The 17,352-nt window shown below is 49.8% G+C and overlaps 1 protein-coding gene across 7 annotated transcripts in view; it reads left to right on the forward strand.

Annotated features, from left to right (window-relative positions):
* Positions 1 to 17,352, forward strand: part of RPH3AL (rabphilin 3A like (without C2 domains)) — a 144,448-nt gene that overhangs the window by 82,977 nt on the left and 44,119 nt on the right. For 4 of the 7 annotated variants that reach the window (XM_077165455.1, XM_077165461.1, XM_077165456.1 and 1 more), the window contains exons 5-6: positions 8,656 to 8,742; positions 12,744 to 12,797. The exons of 1 other annotated variant lie outside the window; for it this stretch is intronic. In XM_077165455.1, coding sequence (XP_077021570.1) covers positions 8,656 to 8,742; positions 12,744 to 12,797 — 141 coding nt within the window. The remainder of the gene's footprint in view (positions 1 to 8,655; positions 8,743 to 12,743; positions 12,798 to 17,352) is intronic. 2 more of the 7 variants (XM_077165459.1, XM_077165458.1) reach the window with 1 other exon arrangement.

Consider the following 17,352-nt stretch of genomic DNA (forward strand, 5'->3'; position numbering starts at 1 on the left):
GGGATTCCTGTCCCAACTCTCTACTCAAGACACCTAACAGCCTCAGAGCCTCTGCCTGTAAATCAGGGACAATAATACACATCTCACAGGGCTGTTATGAAAATGGAGTGAGATTCTATGTAAAGCACCCGGCTCAGTGCCTGGCATAGCATATGTGCTCATAAATTGTGTGTATAAGTACATATATATGTATATCAATACTGAAACTCTGTATATTTAGTCATCTGGCCCCAGGGGCTGGTGACCACCTCTGAGCCTGGCTGAGCTGAACTGAGCCTGTGGTCTGAGGGGCCAGTGCCCCTGAGACACCGTGTGAGGCAGGGATGGGGGGGCAGGGCTGCCAATCTACAGTCGACCCACGTTTGGCTGGTAAGCCCTGCCTCCTGCCCATCCACAAAGAAGGCTTTTCGGCTCCTTTAATCCACCCTGACCTCCAAAAATCCAGGTCTTGTCAAAAAATTAAGTCAGAGCAAGTGATTTTCCAAAGCCTTTAGCATAATCTTCCTTTACATACAAATTCCACTTATCCATTTAAAATCACATGTGATTTACATTTTGACCAATATCTTTTCCAGATATTTTTCTGTGCATATATAGACCTCTATCCAGATATAGGCACGTATATATATTTATATAGTAGGGAATCATCCAATGCATGTTGTCTGTAACGTGGTTTTTTTTTTACTTAGCAACTGATGGTGAATATCATTCCATCTCAGTATATATGCAGCTGAGTTATACTTTTTTTTTTTTTTTTTTTTACTTTTTCTATTTACATCATCATCCTTTGAATTGCTGCGTAGCTTTTTCCTGAACATGATGAGATTTCTCCTTTGTAAAGATTTGATTTGTAGCATCAGGAGCAATTATGTGACGTGAGCTGCACCCACCCTATCTCCGCCTTCCCTTTTCTTTGTGCCTGAGCTGAGGTCACCAGCATGTAGCTGTTTCTTTACCCTGCTGTTTTGGGGTGGGGAAAAGACCCTCCAAAAATGTCATTTGCAGCATGGTTCCTCATGAAAAGTCATCTCACCTACAAACTTAAGTTAATTGGAACTCTCGGGAAAGTAATTTTTCCGTTAGGTTTTGCTAGTTTATAGACCCCATTCAGTGGGACATTCTTTAAGGTCAAAAGGTCATGCCTTCACTTTCATAATTCCTAGAACAGCGTCTTCCACGTGGTATTGAATACATAATAAATGTTTGTTGCATTGAAGCACCAAATTTTTTTTTTTAATTAACCATCTTCAGTATTCAATTCTCCAACGCAGTGTTCATTTTCTGGCCTCCCTGCACGGAACATTTGAATGCGGTTTCATCTTTTTTGGTTGACTGTGCATCATGAGTATCGCCTTCTGGGTGATAAACGATAAGTCAGTGGAACCCTCGTGGCCTCAGGAGGTGTGTGTGCTGTTTGTCCAAATGATCCCAGTGCCCGGGAGGTGCCAGTGTGTGCTTGCAGGGGGCTCGGCCCACACCCCCACACCCCCCACCGCTGCCGCGGCCGGGGCGCCTGCCCATCGACTTGGCGGGCTCTGCAGGAAGCGGGGCCTGAGCTCGCAACGGGGCCCAGCAGGCCCAGCCCGGGAGTGAAGAGCCTGCGCTTTGGCGCTTGCAGCCTCAGTTTGAGCAGTTCGCAGACCTTCTCTTAACATTCTGACTCTTGGCTACCACCTAGGAAGGAAAAGGTGTTGGAGGGGGCGCTCCAGGTGTTTGAGGTATAACTGAAGTGGCCTGGGATATGAGGTAGTTAGTGGGCGGGGGTACCTGTTCTGGCCTTGGGACAGGTGTGTGCGGGTGGACAGCCCCAGGACGCGCCCTGGGGAGGGAGGCAGGAGCATTCCTGTGGGGGGCAGGGAGCACCTAGGTCCTTTCCCTGGTTGGGGGGGCTAGTCTGGACCCATGCCCCTCCCAGCAGCAGGGTGGCCCACCGTCTTGCAGCCCCACCTCTGCTGGGGTCCCCCTGGACACACCTCCCAGGCGCCCCCTCCCTCCTATGACCTCCCATCACTCCCGCCCCCTTGTCAGCATCACCTCAGTGTGAGACCTGAGCCTACCCTGCCTTGTGCTGCCACGTGAGTGTTTCCCGTCTGTGTGTCTTATCTCGCCAGCAGATTGGCACTTTCCAGGAGGGACCACGTCTTGCCTTGTCAATCATAATGATAAAAGTAGTTCCCATTTGTTCATTTATTCCATGATTATTCCCTGTGCCAGGCACAAGCGTGAACAGAAATAGACGTGGCCTCTGCCCTCAGAGAGCTTACCTCCTAGCAGGGAGGCCACAGTAGCTGCAAAGCCACACAAATGCGGGTAAAACCACAACCCCGACAATGGAGGAGAGGAGGCAAGCTGTGTTAGTTAGATTCAGTTGTCACCTTGGCCAGGTGAGCATACCTAGTCTTGTTGCTGTGGCCATAAGCCAATGGTACGTGAACCTCATCTGTTGCTAATTACATCTGCAGTCGGCTAGGAGGCGTGTCTGCTGCAATGAGTGACGTTTGACTTAATTGGTTGGTGCTTAAATGAGAGATTGCAACGTAGCACAGCTAAGCAGCTCGGCATTCCTCATTTCAGCACTTGCAGCTCAGCCCAGGCCTTTAGAGATGCAGAAAGAAGTCACCCCAGGAAAAGTTGTTGGAACCCAGGGGCCTGGAGAGAAGACCAGCAGAGACTATCCTGTGCCTTCCACGTAAGAAAGAACCTCAGTGGAAAGTTAGCTGCCTTTCCTCTGAAGAACCAACAAAATAAATCCCCTTTTATTAAAAGTCAACCCGTCTCTGGTGTATTGGATTCCAGCAGCTAGCAAACTAGAACACAAGCGCTGCTGTAGGAACTCTGACCTGGTAAGAAGTCCCAGAAGGCTTCCTTGAAGAGGTGTTGCTTTTTGCTGAAGTCTGAAGGACACTCAGGTTAATGAAGAGGGTGTGACCAGTGCATCTGAGACAAGAAGGGCAGCATGTGCAATGGCCCTGTGGCAGAGCAAGGCCCAGAGACTGAAGGAAGGTCAACAGGGCCGGAGCACAGGGAGTAGAAGGCAAGGCGGTGGAGTAGAGGGCAGAAAAAGTAGAGGGCAGAGGGGAGTGATCCGAGGCCAGCAATGAGGTAGGGTCCAGCCTGAGCAGCCATTGCAGTCTGTGCAAGAGAGGGTGGTGTTCGTTGGGAAAGCAATGGGAAGCCTCCAAAGGCTTTTAAGCTGGCAAGGACTGGACACGGGCATGATTAGATTTGTGTCTTGAAAACATCACTCCAGCTGCCAGTGTCTGGAACCATTTGGAGGCTGGCCAAAGAGGCGGGTGGGGTGGAGGGGCCTGCTGGGAGGCCCCGCACAAGCCAGGCATGGGTGATGGCAGCGGGGGGCGGGGAGGTAGTGACGGAGAGGTGTTGGCAACTCGAGAGAGATGGATTATTTGGGTGGGTGAGTGGGGAAGAGTGAGGCTCAAGGATGACTCCTGGAAAAGGGCTGTGGTCGTTGTCTGCCCTCCAGCCGGTACGATGCTGAGCTCTTCCATGGGACATCTCTCTTGGGCCTCCCAACGTGGCTGAAGTCTGTCTGTTACCACCATTTTACAGATGAGAACATCGAGGCTCAGAGAAGGTAAAAGTTAACAAGTCTGGTGTTGCCCAGCTTTCTAGTGGACTCTCTCCAGCTCCAACCCTGTCGACTATTCCCTGAGGCCACCCTACCCCTGTGTTTTGGGGGCCAGGACATACATTCTCAAAAGGAGTTAATGGGGCGACTGAGGCAGGAGTGTGGAGAGACCGTGCCTGCCGTCTGAAGGCCTAGGGTTTTGTCACTTCTGCTCCGAGTCAGACACGGAAGCTGGACTCGGTTTGTTTAATGCTCAGACACAGGTGCAGGCAGCAGGGCGCGTCAGCCCGCCGCGGGAAGCCAGGGCTTGCTTGCCCACACATTCCCACTCAAAGGAGGTCTCGGGCTGGGAAGCAAAAGGCCACCCCGCACCCCAGGGCCATCCTTGACATGGGCTGTGCTACGTTGTGAGTATTTGCACTGAATTGATGTACAGGCCGGCTCTTCCTTTCTCACACTGGCTTTTTAACTACCGCCTGCTTAATTTTTTTTTTTATTGAAACTTGAGAGTAAAGACCAAGCCCAGATGGGGAAAGCCTCATTATTCTCTTATTGATTGAAATTTAATAGAGAGAGAAGCAATCATGTACAATTGTAACTGGGACATGTTCTCTCTTTGCCGAGTCCAACCTCTTGGGAGCACCTGACTCCCCTGCCTGACAGCTTTGCTGCGGGTGCATAAGGGTGGCCAAGAGGGGACTGGCCGTGGCTCCCCCAGGGTGGCTGGTAGCCTGGAGACAGAGCTGCGCGGAGGCCAGGGCGGACATGCCTCTACCTGCCAGTCCCAACTGCCCATATCACCTGTGGGGCAAGGGGAGGTGACCTGAGGGACAGCCCCCACCGCCACCTCCTCTGCTTTGAGGAATGCACGGTGGTTTTTTTCCTGCCACCTGGACAATCCCAGCTCTTGTTGGGAACTGGGGAGCAGGCAGGACTGCCCCCTCTGCAGGCGGGGAGGGGAATGAGGAGGGAGGTAGACCAGTGACAAGTGTTAAATGCACGCGGCTGTGCTGCCTGTGCCCCCCTGGGGGTCCTGGAGGCTGTGCTCAGAGTGGGAGCTCAAGGTGGGATGGCATCATGGATCAGCTAATCAGAGGGTGGGGGGAGTCGGATGGAGAGGGTGGATGGAGAAGAGCCAGGCTGGCAGGGCACACCTGTGAGCAGGAGTCTGCTGGGAAGAGGCTGGGGGGGTGTGTGCGTGGGAACAGGCTGCGGAGCCAGATTGTAAGAGCCTGAGGGCCAGGACTGAGGGCCGGACCCTGTCATCCAGCACCATTCGGCAGAACTTCCTGCAATGATGGAAAAGTTCCATTTCTGTGCTGCCTGGTAGCCACAAGTCATGGGTGGCTGTTGAGCGCTCAAAAGGTGGCTGGTGTGTCCAAGGGATTGAGTTTTTCATTTTATTTGATTTTGGTTGATTTTAGTTTAAATAGCCACATGTGGCTGGTGGACAGTGCAGATATGGAGGGACAGTGGGGAAGGGGTCAATAATAATAATAAAATAATAATAATAATAATAATGGCATTTAGAAGGGGCTGGTTGCTCTGCCTGTGTGTCTCAGTTGATCTTCAAAGCACTGTGGTATAAGCGTTTATTCCATTTTACAGATGGGGAACTTGGAGGCTCGGAGCAGTTTGCATGGCTTACTTGAGGACCCACCCAGGCCTCTCTGCAAAGCCAGTGCCCTCGGCACCGCGCCGTGTGGCCTCTGGAAGGGCCCAGAGCGGTGTTTCAGGAAAATAAAAATGGGTCTCGGTGCAGGATGAAGGAAGGTGGCGAATCCGGGCAGGGGAGGCTCCAAGTGATTCCAGGGACGAGACAGACAACATACCAACTCCTAAGTCCCCCAGCATGCAGAAGTGGAGAGAAGGCTCGGCTCTTAAGGGGAGAGGCAGGGTTTGTACCAGCCCACCTGGCTGTTTTGGGGGAGGTAGGCCCCTGAGAGGTGGGTCAGGCTGTGGGGAGCTTGCGGGGCTGTGGGGAGGTCACTTCCCTGGCTCCCTGCCTGCAGCTGAAAACCTCCCTCCCAAGAGATACCCAGAGGGTAGAGCCAGGCTCCCCAGCCCAAGTGTCAGCTCCTAGAATGAGTGTGGCAGAGCCTATGAGCACACCAGCTGCGCCCTCATCCCCCGCAAGCCTGGTCCCAGGGTCAGCCTGGGCCCCTTTCTTGCAGATGAGTTGAGAACATCAGCCACACCCCCAGGGCACCAGGTCCCTGGAGAGCACGGGGCACTTGTGGGCACCTGGGCAGGGGAGGAGGGATCCAGCTCCCCTGATGTCTGGAAGGAGGAGCCTTGAAGTCAGACCAGCCTGGACTCAAGGTTTGTCACTTCCAGCTGTGGGACCAGCTGGCATCTCTGAGCCTCAGTTTCCTCATCTGTGTAATGGGGTGCACAGTACCAACCTCTTTCATATTTTGTGGTCTGTCACAGTGCCGGGCGCAAGCCCAATAAATGATAGCAATTAGTGTTTTATTCCCTCCTTATTCCCAACACCATCGACTCATGCCATAGCCTTGGGAGAGGCAGTGGGGTGGGGGGGAGCCCTTTCTGCCTCTCAGGGTTTCCAGGTTTTGTTGGGGTTGGACCACAGCCGCTAAAGCTATGCACGAAAGGATTGGTGTGCATTGTGTGTTTGCTGGGTGAGCCGTCATTGCACCCTGTACACATGTGAAAATTTGGTAGGAAACTCTCCCACCTCTGAGAGGACCATGTTTATTTGCACGTACGCACTCTACCTATGAGACACTGGGAATTAGCCAGGGAGCAAAGCCAACTTCCTTCAGCACCTCCTTCCTCTCGCCTGTACTCCAGGTGGGAGAGGCCCATCTGCTGGGTTTACGGGAGACCCTGCCCTGGAGGTAGAATGATTGGGGGTGAGTGTTGGGGTGTGGGGGCAGTGAGAGCCCCAGGACCAGGTTGGGAGATGGTGGCTTAGCGGAGCCCCAGCCCGGCGAACATCCCAAACCGAAGCCTGGCAAAGTAGCAGCCGCCCCGCCCCTCACCCTTCAAGGTGGCCCTTTGTGAGACCTGGGGAGGGTCTGGTCTTGATGGAGACTGACTTTCTCGCCAGCTCAGAGGGCTGGGGACTTGGATGCAGCAAATTGCGGTTTATTTGGAGAACTAAGAAACAAGACTTTTCTGGTACCTGCACATGTCAGATGGGAGCAAATCATGCCCCGCAGGAATGTATCCTCATGCCCCTCCTGCCATGTGCTGGCTGCCTCCCCCTGCAGGGCCGGGCTAAGCCTTCCCAAGCGGGCAGGTGACAACATGTTCTGGGAAGCCAAGTCGGTGACATTTGCCTCTCTGTGGAGAGGCATGCTCCTTGCTCGGTTGGCAGCCTGTACAAAAGGCCAAGCAACAGATCCAGCCTTTTCTCAGCCGGGGGGCAGGAGAGAGCCCCCCACCCCGCAGGGCTGGGAAGCTTCCCACATGGCAGGAAGACTGATGAGCTGGAGCCCCAGTCCTCTGAGGAGGAAGAGAAGGTATTGCTGAATCAGACTGTGCCTGGTTTATCTGGAAACAAGCTTCAGCCCCTGCAACACCCCTCCCCCACCTTCCAGCATGTTCCCTCGTGGCCTCTCCCACCACTGCTCGTGCTGTGGGTTTAGGGGGAAACAAAATATGTATGTAGAAGTTATGAGCTGGTGCTGGCTTGAAACTGTTCCGTACCCCAGAAAAGCCATGTTCTTTAGTCCTGATTCAATATCGTAGGGTGGGATCTCTTGATTAGGGTGTTTCCATGAGATGTGACACCCCCCTTGTGGGCATGGCCTTTGGATTAGATGGAGATGTGACTGCCCATTCAAGCTGGGTCTTGATTAGTTTACTGGAGTTCTTAAAAGAGCCCATGGAGAGAGAGACAGGTCAGAGTTGAAGAGATGCAGACGTGTAGAGATGCCTGGAGTGCTGACAGACGTCACCCGGGTGCTAAGCAAGGACTCACAGAAATAGCCGGAACCTGAAGAGAAGAAATCTTGAGCCCCAGGAGAGGCTAAGCTAAGAGGTGACACCCAGAGTTTTGCCCTAGAATAGCTAAATCAGGACACACGGACACATAAAGAAGAAGCTACTGGAATCAGAAGCTGGAAGCAACAGAACCGGAAACAAGGACCAGCAGACGCCAGCCAGGTGCCTTCCCATGTGACAGACATTGGCTTTTCTTGAGACAAGGTGTCTTTCTCTGGAAGCCTTAATTTGGACATTTTAAAGGCCTTAGAACTGTAAAGTTGTTAGCTTAATAAATCCCCTTTATAACAGCCTATCCATTTCTGGTATTTTGCATTCCTGCAGCATTAGCAAACTAAAACAGAGCTTAAGCAACTCTGTAGAAGAAAACACGTTGTAGTAATTAAGTTCCGGCTATTTATGCATCTGAAGGAGATTACATAATGGCCAAAAGCACAGGCCAGAGAGTCCGATCTGGGTCCATTACTGCATTACTTGCTTGCATATGAACTTGGGTAAATTCTTGCTCTGCTCTGAGCCCCCATGATTCCTGGCTGTGAAATGGGCCTGTTGCTTACATGATAGAATTACTGGGGTGTTTAAATGAAGGGGCTTGGCATATAGTAAGTGCTCAAGCTATTGTTAGTATCAACTGTATCAACTTATATAACCTCTGTGTGCATGGCCTGTACAAATGCATGTTTTCATTATTGAGTGACATTATTTCCTGCCTACAGTTCCATGTATCACCATAATCTGCTCTGTTAAAACTATATAAGATTCTGTTGCATTTGCCTGGTGGTGTTGCGTTTTGGGTTGTTTCCAGTTCTCTGCTATTGAAAATGATGCAGCAGCTGTAAATAACAACAAGCTTATTTTCTGCTGTGATCCTAACAACGTATTTGTGGGGGTGAATCTCCACCATGGAGAGTATTCATTGTGCCCCACACCAACGAGGAATTTTTGTGTAATCTGTGCCTTTCCGGCCGTCTGCCCCTCTAGCCTGAAGCAAAAGCCATCCCCTTGGAAGACGCAGAAGTGAACCTCTGCTTTCCCGGCCGCTCAGCCAAGGAGGAAGAGGCCAAAGCATTTACCCTCTGTCCCCTCTCTTGTAGAAAGTCTGCACCAAATGTGGGATCGAGGCCTCCCCTGGCCAGAAGCGGCCCCTGTGGCTGTGTAAGATCTGCAGTGAGCAGAGAGAGGTAGAGTACCCAGGGCCCGCGGGGTGGCAGGGGGCGGTGGTGGGGTGACAGGGCGGGCAGGGAGCAGGGGGTACCCTCTCCCCAGGGAAGTGGGTGGGTGGTCGCTGGGAGGGGCTTTTCCGGAGGCCAGCAGGGCCTGCCCTGGGTGGCCAGGGGAGACGTGTGGGGAGGGGCAGCCTACTGGCTTGCCGGTTTCCCAAGTGCAGGGGTGGAAGCAGGCCCTGGGTCTGCTCTGCCTGGCGTCAGGCTGGCAGTGTATTGTGCATGTGGCATTTTGATGGAGGCTAGTGGTATAGTAATAGTAACAGTAATGGTAAAAGTAATAGCAATCATCCTAACAGCTACCCCAGCGTGAGCAGTTGGCCTCGTGCCTGGCACGCACTAAGCTCTTTGCATGTGTTAATTCATTGCATCCCAGCACCACCCCCGAGGCAGGTGCCATTATCATCCCCTTGTCCTAAATGGGGAAGTGGAGGCATGAGAGGTTGAGCTTGTTGTGGTCACTTAGCTTGTCCTCGGGGAGTGGGAAAGCAGATGCAGCCATGGTCTGCTGAGATGGTGCCCCCACCCCCAGTATCCCCCGGTCTGTCGTTCTGCCTCTGTGCCCATTCTAGAGGAGGAAGTCGAGGCCCACTCGAGTGGGCAGCTGTAGTGGTGGGGGGAGTCTAGAGCCCGCGTGTGCTGACCCCACGCTGGGGCCCCCTTCTGGAAGAGGTCAGAAGTGGACCCAGAAGGGAGCAGGATGGGGAGGGGGTGGGGCAGCAGACGGGGCGAGTCTGCCCTGGGCTCGCCACACGCAGATTTCATTTTTTATTTTTATCTTGCTTGGCACTTGGTATACACTTTAAACCTGAGGACCCATAAAATGTCTTCAGTTCTGGAAAATTCCCAGCCTTGTTTTATCCTTGAGTATTGCTGTTCTGCCATTCCCTCTCTCCTCTCATGGAAATCCTGTTGGATGCAGGTTAGTTTATCCCCTGTAACTCTCAGCTGCATTCCCTGTTTATTCTTGTGTTTTTCTGTGACACTTTCTGATGAATTCTTCATTTCTGCCTCCCGATTGACTTTTTTTTTTGGTCTGAGACTAGCTTAGTTTATCATCTATTGAGTAATTTTTTAATCATTTTTTAACTGTGAAATATAATATACATACAAAGAAAACCATAATGCTTGTCAAAGTACACCAACAAGTAGTTACAGAAGAGATTTCAGTGTTTACTGTGGGTTACCATTCCACTATTTCAGCTTTTTTCTTTCTAGTTGCTCCAAAACATTGGAGGCTAAAAGAAATATCAACATAGTGATTCAGCAGTCATACTCACTTGTTAAATCATATTTTCTCTGTTATAACTCCTCCTTTTCATTTGATCCTTCTATATGAGATAGAGGGATCTTTATGCTACACCCATTCTGACTTTTTCATATTGAGAAGGGATGTCCACACTAACGGATGAGGGGTTGTAACTAGTTGATAATCTTGGGAAAAGGCTGGGCCTTCTGGGTTTCAGGATTTATCTGGCCTAGGAACCCTCTGGAAACTATAGGTTCCAAGAAAGCAAACCTAGTGCATGAAACATGTATGAAGTCTCAGTTCTAGCCCTAGTTGTTCTTAAGAGTCAGCAAGAGTGACGTTGGTTAGGGTTTAGCAAACCATGGCAATTAGCACTACCTAACTGCAGCTTGCATACGAGCAGCCCCCAGAACAGACTCTTGACTCCATTTGATCTCTCTTAGCCACTGATGCCTTATTTTATTACACTTCTTTGCCCCCTTTTGATTAGGAAGGCACTGTAGATCCCACGGTGCCAGGGCCAGACTCACCCCTGGGAATCATGCCCCACGTTGTCAGGGAGATTTTCACCCCTAAATGCCATGTCCCTGTAGTGGGGAGGATAATGATTTTCCTTCCAGAGTTGGGCTTAGAGAGAGAGAGAGGCCACATCTGAGCAGCAAAAGAAGCTTCCTGGAAGCAACTCTTAGGCCTGGTTATGGGTAGTCTTAGCTTCTCCCCTACAGAAATAAGTTCCGTAAGGGTGAGCCTCAAAATCCAGGGCTTGGCCTATTTTCTTGGGAGTCCTCAGTGGTTGAGAGGGTACCCAGGTTTTCCAGATGGGAAAGTTTAATAGTTCCATTTTTTTTTCCTTCAGACCCTCAAGGAACTCTACCAATACTTTCTAATTATCAGCCCACCACAGTCTGAGATGTATCCGAGCATTACATTAAGCTGTGCAGAATTACAAGGCCTCAGCCTGTTCTGGGCTCCAGGTGTTTGGGTTGTTTAAATGAGCTGTCCCAGCAGGTTGATTTAGATTGTGTTACAGAAAATGTATGTTCTAGACACAGTAAACTTCTCTGCCTTTGGTCTCAGACAGTAGGTGAAGGTCTAGAGTACATACACCATCATGTCTATTCTAATTTATATTAGTCCCAGCCAGCTTGGCTTCATTTTTATCTCTAATTGAAGTCTGATCTCTTTTTTCAGTCACTTTAACTGTTATTATAGCTGTGATAACTGTCAGGCCATTGCACTTAACTTCTGGTCTTAGGTATCACACAGCTACTCAAGGTTCTAGGGAAATGCCAGTTGACACACACATAACTCAGTGTCTAGAATCTAGAAACACACTTACAACCTCAGACGAAGTGTGGCTGCTGTAAGGACTACAGTCCAGGCTCCAGTTTCTCCTGTGTGTCTTCTGAAAGAGACTGTGGCATATTTGTTCTTTTGTTTCTGAACTATTTTGCCCAACATGTTGTCACCAAGGTTTATTCGTTCACTGTGTGCCTCTTGAGGTCCTTCCTTTTTGTAGCTGCACCGTATTCCGTATATAAGTGTATCGCAGTTCACCACTGTATTTCTTAGTCTTTGTACCCTTTGGCTGCCTCCATCTATTGGGCATCGTGGATAACATCCAAAATAAACAAACCATGTCTTACGGTTGGTTGTACAATCTGCAGCACTCTCAATTTTAAACAGTTTTCATTGCTCCATAGAGACAAAGAACCAACAAACACCTCATCACTAACTATCAAATCAAAATGACCCCTTATCACTGCCCCCTCCCCATTAGTTGCCCCTGAGAGTGCTGTGGCATTGCTGATACCTTCCTGTTAACTACAGGCCGTAGCCTGAAATCTTAGAGTCCCCCCTGTACCCTTCTACTATTACTATCGAATCTTAAATTTCAGTTATTAAATTTTCCACTTCCAGGGTCTTTAATAGATTCTTCTTATATTTACCTGTTCTTGTTTTATTTCTGCTTGTTTGGGTTTCGTGATTTCTTTGTAAATGGATTTTTTCCCTTTGTCTTTTGAGATTCCTAAAGAAACTTATTTTGAAGTTATTTCCAGGGTGTTCCAACATTTTAAAATTTTTCTGGAGTAAATTATACCCCAGCTGTTAGTTTTGTTGGTTGTCTTTCTTAGCGTTAGTTTTCCTCGGGTGTTTTGGAATTTTGGTTTGTATACTCATCTGGCGTGGGAGTCGGCCTCTCGCCCTTTCCCACCCAGCTCTCCCTGCCAAGTGGTTGTGCAGCTGCCGCCACCCGGCAGCCTCGGGGTCCCCAATGTAGTGCCACGTGTCTTGCATTCGTAGGGAGCCACGTGTCCACAGTAACACTGGGATTGTTGCCAAAACCTGGCCCAGGCCCTGGCTATGTGTACTGCTTCCAGCCCCCCTCAGTGCTCAGCTTTCTTTTGTAAGTTCTAGGCTTGGATGGGGCCCTGCTTTTTTCAGCCTCCTTTCCCAGCTGGAAAATCCCCTCAGCAGCCCCTGTTTTCTGTGACCCTGGCTCCAGTCCCCTCCCTCCCAGGGCACACCAGCTCCCCGCTGCCCCCACCTGCTTCTAGACTCAGAGCTCTGCAGGCCATGCCTACAACCCCTCTTACCGTTTTGACTTTCTGATCCATTGAGATGCATCTCTTGTATTTGAGCACAGATAAGATTGTACATTGTTGTTTTAAAAATATTTCCATCTGACATTGCTATGTCTTTGGAACAGGGACGGTGTCAGGGAGGACTCAAAATGTGCACCGGGATCCTACCTTGCCTGCAGGTAAAGGCAATACCTGCCTCACAGAGTGGCTGTGAGAATTCAGCACGATTGTTAAAGCGTGCCAAATGTCTGCCATAGCGTAGTACTCCATAAATATTAGCGGCCTCTCCTCCTTACCCTGCCAAAATCCCCCCTCTGAACTTGGGGTCCTTCTGGTTTCCAGGGGCCCCCTTTGCAGTTGCAGATATGCATAAGAGGACGTTCCTAAAAACATTACCTTATGGGGGATGCATTAGCAGGGTGAAATCACATCCCAGCTGAACTATGGGAGGGTAGAGATGAAAGAGCTGTCATGGGGAAAAAAAGGTGGGTGGAAGGAAAGACAGATTTAGCAAACTTAGTAATTTAGTGGAGGGCAAGGCAGCAACCCGCCCAGTCCCCCCCACCCCGCAGTTACTTTGCTTTCCTTAGTCGCTCTGGGCGCCCACGTGCACGGCCCACACCAGCCTGTCCTGATCCGGGTCACTCCAGGGCCCAGAGAAGCCCAAGATACCTTAGGATGAGTTTTCTTATCTTTCCTAAGGCGAAGCATGTGCTTTGCATTATTATGCTATCAGTTTGTCCTTGAATTTTTAGAGGCTGGTAAAACTTAGCAGAATCAAGAATGCTATGTTCCTTAAGTGAAATAAGCCAGACACAAAAGGACAAATGTTGTCTGAACTTATTCAAGGTAATTCAAATAAGCAAATTCATGGAGTCAGAAACTAGAATGCAGGTTACCAGAGGCTGTTATCGAGTTAAGGAATGGGGAGTTACTTCTTAATTAATGTGGGGTTTCTGTTTGGGATGATGGAAAAGTTTCGGCAACATAAAGGGGTGATGGTAACACCATATTGCAAACGTTAACACCACCGAATTATATATCTGAGTATAGTTAAAAGGGGGGAATTTTCGGTGGTGTATTTGTTGCTAGAATAAAAACTGAAAAAAACAAAACAAAACAAAACACTGTAAGACTGTACAACACAAACAGTGAATCCTTAGTGTAACGCAGGGACTTAAGTCCCCAGTCGTTAGTACAGTTATGATCATATTCTCTCCTCAGTTGTAACAAAGGTACCACATTAATGCAAAATGTTAAAAATGGGGGCAGATATATGGGAACTCTGTATTTTCTGTGTGATCTTTCATAAGCCTACATTCTCTAATTTAAAAAAAAAAAAGGAATGCCGTATTCCCTCTCTGCAGCTCCGGGCTGGCTGTGGGCATCTGGGAGGTAGGGATGGGGCCGTGAAGCCCCCGGTGGTGAGTCTGAGCCTGGCTGCCTGCGTGTGCCTGGCCCATGTGCTGGATTTCCCTGTCTGCCTTTGGAGTGAGTGACAAGGTAATTGGTTTTTTAATGCCTTTTTTTTTTTTTTTAGAAAGAAATAGCTATTCACAACAACAAGATAGCTCAATAGAAAGAGCATTGAAAATGTCCAATTTTAAGTGCCTCATGTAGCCCGTTCTGAGCCTGTGATAAACATTTGGAGTTCTGGCCTATAGCAAGAGTCAAGCCCCAATGGAAGGACTTGAATTTTCTGATGGGAACTCTTGTACGACTTTTCCCAAGCACCCTTATCTCCCTTTCCTTTTGGCGCTCCCTTCCCATCCTCTCTGGAATGGAAATAATTATGAGTATTTTTTCTGGTTACATCGGTTGGCCACCCCTGGGTGCCCTGTCCATGTGCACTTTCTCAGGGCAGCAACGGGAGCTTCAGCCCTCCGCACTCTAGAGGGACTTGCAGGCGAATGCAGTCTTTCCTTCGGGCACTCAACGCATATTCATTGGACACCTTCTAGGCACCAGGCAGACAGCCCTTCTAGTGGGAGAGAGACCATAAACACAGTCAAGTCAATTCTACAATATCACAAGTGGTGATAAAGTGATCAGCTTAAAGGGGCACTAGGAGCAGTTGGGGGAAGGGGGTTGCTGCTCTTTATATTAGGGTCAAGGAAGGGCTCACTGATAAAATGGCATTTGGGCAGAGACCTCAAGCCCTCTATGGGGCTATGTGGGTGGAATGTATTCCACATAGAGGGTACAGCACATGCAAAGGTCCTGAGGCGTGTGTGTGCTTGGTGGAGTTGAAAAAAGTCAGGGTCAGGGAGAGAAGGCCAGAGATGTGGTGTGGGGTCAGATCACATTGGTCCTTGTAGATCATTGTAAGGACATTGGCTTTTGCTTCTTTTGTTGAATGGCATGATTTTGAGCTTCACTCATGTTGATGCATGTAGCTGCATTTGTTCATTCTCACTGCTGTCTGTAGTCTATTGTAATGGTTATTCTCCCATCTATTTATCCATCCACCATTGGTGATCATTGTGGTTGTTCTCAGTTCTTTTGCCATTATGAATAATTCTGCTGTAAACATTTATATCTCCTGTAGCATATGTGCAAGAGTTTTCTCTAGAATTTATGCCTAGGAGGGCTTCTGTTGACTCTTGGAGTATGTCAGTGTTCAGCTTTATTTTTAATTCCAAATTGTTTTTCGAAGTACTTACACCAGTCTTTCTTCTTATGAGCAGTAGATAAGAGTTCCCTTCTTCCACATTGTCGGTTCTACTCTGTAAGAAGTAGCGTTAAGTTTTGATTCTGCTCTGTCCTTTTTAGATTCCTTGCATCCCTCCATTCTTTCACCTATTTGGCCTGTTTTCTTACTTTGGCTCGCAGTTTCACAGAGGCACAGTCTTCTTTCAACTTCCCAAGATACCAAACAATTCTTGAATTTTTTCCCTGAAACCTAGCATGTAACATTTACCCATACTACACACTCAGAGTCTTCAGAATGGTTCGTGCCTTCCCTACTTGTTTGGTAGATTTTCCCATATCCAAGCTCCCCCACCCCCAACCCATCTTCAGGTGAGACCAGCTCTGTAGACCCAGGATTTCCCCAGAGGCAGCAGGCGAGGCGGCATGCTGCTCCACAGAGAGGGCACCTGCTCTCCTGGGATCTGGTCCTCTGGCTGTGGGAACTAAGGAGGACAGGAAAAAGCACAGCCAGGGTCAGTGCTACCCCCAGGGCTCTTCTGCTCCCCCTGCTCCCCCACTCCAAAGCTTTGCTTGAGGAGATGTACCCTTCTAGATGCAGCTTGCCGTTGCCAGCTCCTTCCCACTCCTGCCTGGTTATTTTCTGGGTTCTGTCTCTCCTGGGGATGGAGATGAGAAAGGAGGAGGGAGGACAGCACCTGTGCTGTAGCAGGAAACGCAGCCTGCCAGAGGCAGGAAGGCTGCTTGGTGTCCTGGGGACTTCAGACCCTGCACCCCTGGTGACTGGCCGGGAGGCAAGGCCCAAGTGGGCCAAAAACTTTTCATCCAGACCATCTGCCTCCTGCTGGAATGAAACTGACAGGTCGGTGGGCTCGGAAACCCCTCCCGCGCTAGTTCTTTTCTCCGGTGCTTTCATGGGTGTGAGTGCAAATTTGGAAGAGGTTGTGACTTCTAAATCCGTGACGTTGCAGACCGGAAGTTCATTTTATTTATTGTTTGGCTTTTAATTCAGATTCATTTAAAAATAGAGTGACTCACTCAAACTTTTACCGTCATCAGTGGCCAAGTTAATTGGAATCTAGATTCCCCAGGATTCTAGAAATCATCCTCCAGTCTCTAAAACATACCTTTCCAAATAAGAAGGCTTCTTTGAGGATGCACTGTCTGAGGGGGATGAGCTTCCTAGAAAGGGGCGAAGACCAATTTGCAAGTAATTGGAAGCTGATTAATACAATTAGAAAGTCTTTTTCTGTTCAGCTTTAGCTTCACTTTCCCAATTTAACACCACATCCTGCTTTTGACTCAGCAGAGGCCCAAGCTCCATCCCACACTTGCTGGACTTAAAAGGTGCCCAGTAAACATTGACTGGTTGAAAGAGAAATTTGCAAAATAGGAAAGCACTTGCCTTGTTTGGGTCACTTTAGAACCCTTTCCTGGCAGGATGCTTTCTCTGAAGTCCAATCACAGACCACCTGGCTGGGGCCTCAGTGCCCACTGATGCTGGGTCTCTATTCCTTACTCCTGTCCCTTCTCTCCAGCTTGTTGGTTGCCCAAAGGAGAAGAAGAATTTGTGAAATAAATAGTGACTTCCCTCATGGTCTTTAAGTGATCTCTACCTCACCCAACTCGAATGTGACCCATAGCCCAGTTGGGACCCCCCCTGGCCCCCCAGGAGAACCAGGGGCTCCCTCCCTCGCCAGCAGCCGCCCATGGGAACGAGCCGTGCCAGCCGAGCCAAGCATCCTTGTCGCAGCTGCATCCCTGGCGGGCGGCTGTGCCCGCCGCAAGCTGCCATCTGTTTCCCCACGCTGGTTCACTCCTGATCCCGCTGTTACTTGCAGTTTGGATTTTTGCTGCAAACAGTTTTGCCAGAGGGCCCCTTCCACAGGCCTGTGAATGTGCCCAGGAGTGGGCGGCTGGAGCTTGCCTGGGGCTGCCGTCGCGGCATCCCCAAGAGACCCGATGGTCACACTTCCTCCGGGTGTCGGTCACCTCCCACGCCGCCGCGGCTCTGCCAGGCAGACCACTATCGGTGCCACCTCCTGGCGCCCACGCACGGGAAGTGGCAGGTGGAGCAGGCTGCTG

This window comes from Tamandua tetradactyla, chromosome 6 (assembly GCF_023851605.1).
Source record: "Tamandua tetradactyla isolate mTamTet1 chromosome 6, mTamTet1.pri, whole genome shotgun sequence".
Lineage (NCBI taxonomy): Eukaryota > Metazoa > Chordata > Mammalia > Pilosa > Myrmecophagidae > Tamandua > Tamandua tetradactyla.